Here is a 10,486-nt window from a genome sequence, read left to right on the forward strand (position 1 = left end):
ATTGCTGTTTCCGTCTGTGAAATTTCTTCACGGGTTTTTCTTCACAGTGTAACTGTTGAAAGCGTTTTTCACTAATGGCTCTGAGCACTATGGGACTTAACATCTGTGGTCATCAGTCCCCTAGAACATAGAACTACTTAAACCTAACTAACCTAAGGAAATCACACACATCCATGCCCGAGGCAGGGTTCGAACCTGCGTTTTTCATTACCATATACAGCGTAGACAGCTACAGATATCATGGTCACACAAGGTACGAAATTATTAGGTGAAAAGGTACAATACAAAGATTACGTTTTTTATATTTATTTAAAATAATTGCTGATCAGTACATAATAAAATACAATTTTGATAGCTCTATTCTAGCAAACCAACAATCATGTCTGTGTCACATGAATAAGAGTTATAGTATTATCATAATTACTTGGCTTCTGACAAAGACAGCAGCGTAAGCAACCAACTACGAAATTATAACCTCTTATGCGCTACTTTTATTACTACTTTGCTGCATTTTCCGCAGCTCTGCATAACTCAGGTTATGTCAATAAGTAAATAAAATTTACAATAGCCGCTTTAAGAAGCTTGAGTCGTAAGAGATACACAGCTTTTATAGTCGTCCTTTACCACAGAGTTATTTGTCAAGAAAGTCAAAAGGTTTTCAGAAGGCAGCAATTAAGTAAGTAAGTATGATCCTTGTCGTAATGAACGGCAAGGGTTCATTCTTTTTTTTTTTTTTTGTAGGTTTATGAAAGCGTTGCACTTATTACTGTACCGTTTCCGTGAACTGTTAATGCAAAGCAAGAAAGGCGAACTAGTTGAACGTAGGTCATTCATTCAGACCTGTGTCATACTTGGCGTATGGAGAAATGTATCGCAAATTTAGGCATGAAGAGCAATGGCCTTTGGTTTCTTTGCTAGTTTCTCACTGACTTCAGCAACGGCCTTGTCTGCCTCTTCAGATGAGGAATCGTCGCCCTCTTGAGAAGAACTGTCCGCAGAGGAGCTGTCCTGCTCCTTGCAGTTGGCGGACCACGGGTAGTCACACACCTTGAGCTTCGCGTTGAAGTGCAGGTTGGCGGGGCACTGCTTGACCGCTGCGACGCCCGACGCCTCGCACTGCAGGAAGCTGCCGCAGTCCTCGGGGTTGGGGAACGGCTCTCCCGCTCCTGTGCAGCCCGCGTTTGCTACCAGCAACTAAAAATGGAAAAGCAGTGAATGAAACCTGCTGTCAGTGGACCGTAAAAGATAAAGTAGATATTTTTCCTAGCACAAAGGCCAATGTCCTTAATTTACAGGATGGGAAGCACATTCATGTTATGGATAAATTTAAAAGGCATAGCTGGAGGAGAACACAAAATTGTTTTACATGTCATGTATGAGGAGAAATTTTTAAAGTGAAGATATGACTTTGGAAAAAACGTTTAAGTTTTTTGGACGAAAACATTTAAATTAATAGTCCCATTGACCTTAAGTTTACGACATACAGTGGAATGTGAAATACAGTCCACACTGCTCGTCATGTATGGTCTCTTCCACCTGTCATAGATCTCAACAAATCTGAGGCACTGATGCTTTTTAAGTTCATAAGGCGATACTGGAAGACATCGATAGGTACCTATTTTGACGGTCTACCAGCACTGCCCTCCGGTGTAGCAATGTACATACTAGATAGTCTCCAGACTGAGGACGGATTGAAACACAAACATACACTATCTGATCAACAGGATCCGGACATCCGTAAGTGGACAATATTATGGGATTGCCAACCGTATGCATCGTCGATGGTTTGATCTCTGCTGGGGATGCGCTGAGAAAGGTGTCTGAATGCGTGTGGTCGAATGCCAGTCCGTTGTTCCCGGTAAGTCGATACTAGCGTGAAGGCAATCCTTGAAGCTTGTATCTGAAAAGAAATTGACTTTCAACCTCTGTCAAATAAGCTCCATCCGGTTGAGGTCGAGACTTTAGGTAGATCAGTCAATTTTGAGGATCTTAACGTCCAGAAGACATTGTACCACATGTTCTGTTTTATGAGACGGTATATGTCACTCATTCAGTTCTCAATGCTATAAAATATGTTCGTATTCTTCTGCATCTAGAGTTTACTTAAGAGCTATAAGGTCTTTCTTTTTTACTCATAATCTTCTGACTGTTTTAATTTTGTCTGCCATTCACCCCTCTCAATGGCTAATTTATTCGTCTTAGAATAGCGCTTACACCGTAAGTCCTCAATTATATTTTAAATGTATTACAGTCTCTTTCATCTTGCACAGTTTATACTCTACATAGTTCCCTCTCGCAAAATTAACTGTTGACTTAAGAAATATCATATAGCCCTGGCCCTTCTTATTTTGTGTTAGATATGTTTCTTCTCCACCCGATTCTGCGAACAATCTCCTCATTCCGTATCTTATAAGCCCACCTCATTTTCAACATTCTTCTGTAACACCCTATCTCAAACGTTTCCATTCTCTTCTGAACCTGTTTTCCTGTTGTCTATGACCCACTACCACGCAATTCTGTACTACAAACGTACGATCTCAAAGCTTTCTTCCTCAAACTAATACCTACGTTTGATACCAGTAGTTCTTTTCTCAAAAGTTTCTTCCTCAAATTAAGAACTATGTTTGATACCAGTAGACTTCTCTTGGCCAGGAAGGCCCTCTTTCCCTGTGCTAGTTTGCCTTTTACGACCACCTTACTTCATACCTCATGGTTAAGTATCAGAATATCTCAACTTCGTCTATTTTTTGGTCGATATTTTGATGTTAACATACGAGCTATTATAATTTCTTCTACACACCTTCGTCTTTTTCCGGTGTACTGTAAATCCATATACAATACTAATTACACGGTTCACTCCATCGAACATATCGTATAATTCTTCTTCCCTTTCACTGAGAATAGTAATTCGGCGCCAAATCTTGTCACTGACATCATTTCACCAATAATTTTAATCCTACTCTTGAACCTTTCTTTTATTTAGATCACTGTTGCTTCGATGTATAGATTGAAAGGTAGGGGCAAAATTTGGCATCTCAGTCTTAGACCCTTTTTAATCCGAGGAATTCGTTATTTATCATTCACTCTTATTGTTCCTTCTTCTTTCTTGTACCCGTCTTACCCTACAGCTTACTGCTATTTTTCTCAGAATTTCCAACATCGTCCACCGTTTTACATTATCAAACCCTTTATCTATGGTGACTGATCAATTGAGTGTGCGTTGACTTTTCTTTGCTCTAGCTTCCATTACCAATCGAAATGTCATAATCGCCAACGTGGTGCCTTTACCTTCCCTAAAGGCAAGCTCAGTATCATTTAACTGACTTTTTTTGACATTCTTCCCGATGATCCTCTTTTCAGCTTGCATGCATGAACTGTTATGTTGCCTATGCGATTGTTTTCGCACTGTTCTCTTATTGCTGTGTTCGGAATTGTATGGTTGATATTTTTTCGAAGTCTGACGGACTGTTGCCAGTTTCGTAGATTCTACGCAGCAACTTGAATACTGGTTTGGTTACTACTTAGCAAAATAATTTTAGATAAGATGCAATGATGTCTGCCCCTTTGGCTTAATTTCTCTCAAGTCTCCCTTATCTTTTTAAAACTGACTCTAATACTGCACCCCCTGTGTCGTCTCAATAGACTCTTTATCTTCTTAGACGACAAGTCCTTCCTCTTACAGACCCTTCAATGTACTCTTTCAGCCTATGTGATTGCGTTTAATATTAAAATTCGCATTGGACTCTTTATGTTACCACCTATGCTTTTCATTCCAGTACAATTTCATTGAACGTTTATATATGCTGAATCAGTCACCCGACGAACATTCTTTTTCAATTTCTTTACATCTTCCCTTTTTGTATTTCCTTCTACATCAACGTGTACATGTTTACTCTGCAATTCGCAATTCGCAATTAAATGCCTGGCAAATGATTCATCTAATCACCTTCCTTATATATCTGTACTGTTCGACTCTCGAACAGCACACGAGAAAAGCTAACGCTCAGGTCTTTCCGTTCGAGCCCTCATTCCTCGTATTTTGTTATGATGATTATGTTTTCCTGTGTAGGTCGATGTCAATAACGTATTTTAACACTCTCATGTGTATGACTTCACACTTTTCGCTGTCTAGAGAAAGTAGCCACTTTTCGCACAATACAGGTATTTTGTGTCAGTTAGTTTCAATTGATTTTGATCATTCGATGACTTCTCAAGACAGTTAACGACAGCATCACCTAAATGGGTTCTCAGTTGTGTCCTAATTAGTTTATGCAGGTCAGGAGAATGAGGAGTGTGTAACGCTTCCTTGAGAAACGTCAAATTTACTTCTGTTTTAAACGATGACTTTCCGTCTATTGCTTCGAACTTTGACCTTGCTGATAGGAAATCACGAATCCGCTCGCGCATTTGAGGCGATACGCTACAGGCACACAGTTTTACATAGTATTTTGACATCGTTCATTAGAAGGGACCTCTAAGCAATTCAAAAATATAGAAAGAGTTTGACGATTCTTGTCGATAGCACTCTTTACTTCGTGCCCGCCCCCTTAACTGAGTGGTTAGTGTGTCATACAGAGGGTGCGCGTTCGATTCCCAGCCGACTAGGAGGTTTCCTCCGCTCGGAGACTTACAGTCGAGCTGTCTACATCATTATTTTATCATAATCGAAAAGCAAGCCACCCATATTGTCGCAAACTGACTTGCAACTGGCGGCCACACATCGCTAGGTGGAGACTCCCGGCCATAAATGGCGTACGATCATTTCATTTTTATTTCACTACTTCATGCTAATAAAGAGCTAGTTATTTTCCACAAGAACATTATTTTCTGAATCAGTTTTGGATTTTTGTCAATAAATCATTTACGAACACAGTATACCTTACAAAATCTTACTGATTCAGCAAATTACTCGCATTTCCTTTCTTCGGTATTGGTGTGACTTGTGCATATTTCCACTCTTTAGATGCGAATCTCTCGAAGAGAGAGAGGCTGTATTCGTTTGCTAAGAATGGAGCTTTTGTATAGGCACATTCTGAAAGGAAAATTTATTAGTACACAATCTGGTCCACTGGTCTTGTATTTATTATGTGACAAGCTGCTTACTGCAGCGAAGATTTCTACTTGTAAGTTACACAAGTTGGTGTTGTTCTTCATTCGAATTCTGAAATATTCACTTCGTCTTCTTTGGTGGGTTTATTTTGGAAAACAATGTTTGATAACTCTGCTTTACTGGCATTGTCGTCAACAGCATCACCACAGTCACGCTCAGTGATGATATCGACAGCGTCTTGTCGGTTTTGTACTTTAGGTACTGCCACTTTCTCGTTGGATTTCCTGCCAGATTTACAGTCAGGTTTCGTAGTGGAAACTGCTGAAAGCTTCTGCACTGATATTCGCACAAAACGTCGCCGGCATTGGCCATTTTGCGTTCATTTAAATTTGAAAGCCATTACTCGTCGCTTCTGCAGCAGTAGTCGAATCTGTTTTCTGTAGCATAAGGGACCACGAACAATCCCTTATTAGTTTATTTGGTAAGTATTTCTCAGCTGCCGTCGATGCTATTTCTTTGAATTCAAACAATCGTTAACCTACAATTAGACAGTCGGACCGGAAGGAGTGGAGACAATTCTTATGAAGGCGTCAAGCGAATTTTTATCTGCCTTTTTAAACACATGTATTGTGCGTTTATTTTCGGTGGGTTTGGATCTGACTGTTTTTAGTCTCCCCACTAAACTCCCTGTACCCGGCGTGATGCTCCCCATTGCTAAGGACTATTTGTATCTAAGAAGTTAAGTATTTTTTCTGGTATCATTTACACTTCGAGTGGCCTCCTGAACTAACTGCTTAAATTAACGTTCTGAGAAAGCATTCAGTACGATTTTGGGCAACGTTTTATGTTCACCGCTGACTTTAAACAGGTATTTTCGCCAACACGTCGAGGATAGATTGAAGTAACCACTACATGTACATTTATATCTTGGATACCTATTTGAAACATGACTCAGGTAAAGATGACTTAGCTTTACTTTGATCTGTTCATCAACTGTATCATCTGAGTAGGGAGGTCGGTAAAAGAAACCAACTATTGCTTTATCCTAGTTTACCTGTGTACCCTCTACCTATACCAATTCACAAGGACTATGTATAAAGTAAACTACTTCTTTCGTCGATTAATTGATGCGCTTTCTTCTGTTACCCGAGGTCACTTTGAAGTTTCTTTCCTTGTACCTATGTTTGTCAGTTCAACGTTTGTGGTCGCCCTTTTTAGAGATTTCCAATCGTCTTCAACTGAGCTGCCTTCTCTGGTGTCTCTTATAGCTTTATCCACATCGTTAGCGAACTTTCAACGTGTCTCGTCATTCCTCAGAACCTCAGTATCCCATTCCTTTGGCACTGATTCGGACGATTCTTTTAAACCTCACTCTTCCCTTCATCGTTAGTAAATTGTGATCTAAGGGTATAACTGAATCTGGGTACACCTTACAGTGCAATATCTGATTTCGCAGTCTCCAACTACAATGTACTGCGTGACACCTTCTCTTGTCCCTATGTCTTTTCCAAGTATGCCTCTTCCTTTTGTGGTTCTTGAACAGAATATTCGCTATTATCATCTGAAAATTATTGCAGACCATAGTTAGTCTTTCTTCTATCTTATTCCTACCATGAATCCCATATTCTTCTGCAACCCTTGCTTCTATTCCTTCGCCTGTAGTCGCGTTCCAATCCAATAAAACTATTAGAGTCTCTTCTCTCTTTACATGCTGAGTTACCCGTTTTGTACCTACACATACTTTCTCCGTCATCTTCTGCTTGCGACGTAAGCATGTACATTTGAATTATCGTTCTCGCCGTTGGTTTGGTGTTGAACCTGATGATAACAACCCCAACAGTGAACTGTTCACAGCAGCTTATTGTTTACTCTACATTCCCATTTTCCCATTCGTAACGAATCCTAACGTCGCTATACCATTTTCTGCTACTGTATTATTTATATACGTGTGACCAGAAATCCTCATTTTCTTTCCATTTCACTTCAATGAACCGCACTAAATGTACTTTGAAGGCACTCTCCACCTGAGATACGAATGCGGTACTAATCCGGAATCATTCCCAATGGAGAGAACAAGTCATAAGCCCTGTGGATACACATTGTCTGTCGTAATGCAATAATTTGCATTACCCTCTGCATCTCCATGCCATCGACAATTGCTGATTATTCTGCCATTTAGGGACACTCTTACATCCATCTTTGACGAGACCGTAGGTAGAACGAGGCTGCCTTCTTAGGCCAGGAGTCTTCGAAGTTCATTACTTACGATTTTTATTCAACATTTGAGCAGGGTTCGAACCCAAAACGCAGAACTTTTAGATTAGTAGTCAAGGACGCTACCCCTAGATCACTGGTGAACGTTGTAAGTCATACCATCACCACTAAATTCGACCCTCTACCGTAAAACCACCTCTGGCCTTTATCGTTGGCACTACATACTACAGCAAACGTTCTCTTAGCATTTGCCATAATCAAACCCTTCCATCGGACCACCAGAGGCTCTAGCCTTATTCGTCACTCCAAATTACTCGTTCCTGTAGTCCAGTGTCGCTATTTACTCCGCCCCGATGGACCCTCTGTACAAAGAATAGAACTCTGACTATTGAGAAACTGTGACCGACCATTGTTTCTAGCACCATATGCGCAGTCATTGTGCTAACTTGGCTGGTGTTAGCACTTCGAAACTCGCGAGTGACTCCTTATGTTGATTTTGTGCGATTTTTAGAAAGACCCTGCGTAACGCCCGACGGCATGTGATGTCTGCCTGGTCTTGTTTTTGCTACTGTTGTTCCTTCCCGTCTAACCTTCATATTCACATCATTAACAGGCGAAATGAGTGTTGAAATGTGCTTGGTGGATTTGTCGTTTCATGTGGCATCCAACAAGTGGTCACATTCGAAGTTACAAAGCTATGCTGATGGACCCATTCAGCAGTTACTTTTTCTCTACTGACGATACGTACAACCGATTTATTGTCCTACAGTACCTTCGTTGAATTTCCAAGTACTCGTTGTAATGTGTAAATGTACTGGAAACTGAAATCGGACGGTAGAGGCGACAGTTTTAGTGAATTCATAAACATGACCCACAACCTTCATGGTAGTAAAATTTTTTCCGTTGAATAGTCTAATAAAACAATGTTTGATGTATTCATAAATAAAAACATCCACTTAATGCAAAATAATAAAAATCTTCCCCAATTCCACTTGTTTCTGGCAGTGTGAAAAATAACAACTTAATTGCGCCTTCGCTAGAAGAAAATCTAATTTCATGTGGCATCATCCTGTGTCTAATCGTAAGTGTGAGTTGTCTTGAAGCACTGAGGTCTACTTGTGAAAGACGAAACAGTTTTCTTACAACGTCTATTGGTTCGTTCTCGCATAAGATACTGTGTATGTTAAAATAAGGAAAAAGCATACGAATAACGTTTTTTTGTGCAAGCGGGTTTCCTTTGTGGCAAAAGACCCCTATTTTCAAGCGAGATAGATCAAAGAACAAGAGAGGAACCTACTAATTTCCGTGCAACCAAGGCGAACGTAGAGAATATCATCTTACGTTGCGAAATATTTAAAATGTTGATAGCAATGAGAAAAGGCCGATAACTAATGTTCTGTCCAGGGAAATTCTTACCATATTGTGCCGTTTGAAGGTCACTGCATGGCTGACAACCGCCAGTGAAGCCAGCACACAGCTTGCAATCAGGAAAACACCTATGAAGGAAATAAGTTTAAAGTCTCAATATTTATATGGAAAACTGCAAAAAATATGTATTACGAAAATTACGATGATTAGTCTCAGTATTCTGAGAACGACATAGGTGTTACTTAGTATAAATGAGAAAATTTTCCTTTAATGAATTACAGAAAATAGTTTTAAACTTGTAACCAATGTTAATTATATTGTGTATAGCACACAGAATGGAATTTAGTCTTATCTATAGAATACGGACTGACATAGCTCCGGGAAGGGACTGCCCTGCTTCTGCAAATGTCTCATCATCAGTCGTTATCCAGTCCTTGAATGACCGCTGTGCTCAGATTAAAGTCATATATATATATATATATATATATATATATATATATATATATATATATATATATATATATATATATATATATATATATGTGTGTGTGTGTGTGTGTGTGTGTGTGTGTATGTGTGTTTAGTGCACTGCGCATATTTTTAACAACTTGGCAATTCGTTGTTAGCAATGCAACCCCACTGGTTACCTGTAATTCTCACACTGCATCTTAGGGTACCTACTGCACTAACTACTGCACTAACTATTTATTTACATTGGGATCAAGACAACAAATTCAGGGTGAACTGATATGTATTGCATGCTTCCTTAATTGGCTCTATATCAGGTGCTGCAAACACAATATTTGATTGCCAGAATCTCAATGTAAAACAGAGTTCGGAGTTCTGGATCGTATAAAAAACAATGCTACCACAACATCGATATCATGATCATACATTAACCTCACATTCAAGAAGTGTGTTGTCCTAAATCTCCCATCACAGGAATAAGTTACTCCGTTCCTAGGCCTATTATCCACTAATATTGTTATAACAAGCTCTTCTTTCCTTTAATAATGAATACATTAGGAGGACAATATTTTAAGAAGTTTTGTTACTCTTGAGGCATTGTAGCACAGCCTTTGTCAAAATTTGAAGTATGAAATTTGTGGCAAACGGTTGCTGTGGTGGAATTCTGAGGCACATTTTCTTACGTCAAACATTTTCCAAGTAACGTTGGAGCCCTGCACCACTGAACTCTTAGTATGTTACAAAATTTAGTGCAACAAAATGTTCAATCGTGTGATGCTTAATTACAACTTATTAGGTCAACGGCGGGCAGGAAAGCTGCTCCGAGAACTTACCCCTCATCATGATCGTTCTCTGTAGGACGTCTGGATAACCCTCCATCGTTTTCGGCGAACTTAAATACCCGTTTTGTGCGTCACGCTTCCTGATTGAGCAAAATAGAGCAAAGATACCGAGAGATAAGGCTTTGACATTATCATTACTATTCGAATACATCAAATGCGATTTAATCCTTCATAACATTTGAATGCTTATTAAATTTGACATGATTGCGGAAAACAGCGATATCGCAAATAAGTTGCGCAAAACGCGTGGTGTTGGCAGCATCAGTACGTGTATTCTTGAACACAATGTCTCTTAAGCTCACTCCTATACAGCATGGGGCTTTTGAATAGCTTTTGTACAAAGTTATAAAATAGATGTTGCCTATAATTACGTTACGTTACATACGACAGTTCTATGTGACTAACACCCCAATAAAAATAAAAATTAATATATAACGTCTATTGTCTCTTTACTGTGGAGATCGATACTAGAAGGAAGGCCGGTAGAGTAGTATTTAACGTTCTGTTTCATGACTGAATGAGCGTTTATGCAAGCGGATATGCG

The 10,486-nt window shown here is 39.5% G+C and overlaps 1 protein-coding gene across 1 annotated transcript; it reads right to left on the reverse strand.

Annotated features, from left to right (window-relative positions):
* Positions 1-719: 719 nt before the first annotated feature.
* On the reverse strand, positions 720-9,963 carry LOC126272728 (probable chitinase 10). Its single transcript, XM_049975786.1, has 3 exons — positions 9,934-9,963; positions 8,681-8,760; positions 720-1,194 (listed from the first exon to the last, which is right to left on the reverse strand). Exons 1-3 carry the CDS (start codon positions 9,941-9,943, stop codon positions 880-882), a joined length of 405 nt encoding a protein of 134 aa, XP_049831743.1. The 5' UTR covers positions 9,944-9,963; the 3' UTR covers positions 720-879.
* Between the last annotated feature and the right edge of the window lie 523 nt (positions 9,964-10,486).

This window comes from Schistocerca gregaria, chromosome 5, assembly GCF_023897955.1.
Source record: "Schistocerca gregaria isolate iqSchGreg1 chromosome 5, iqSchGreg1.2, whole genome shotgun sequence".
In the NCBI taxonomy this organism is placed as follows: Eukaryota; Metazoa; Arthropoda; class Insecta; order Orthoptera; family Acrididae; genus Schistocerca; species Schistocerca gregaria.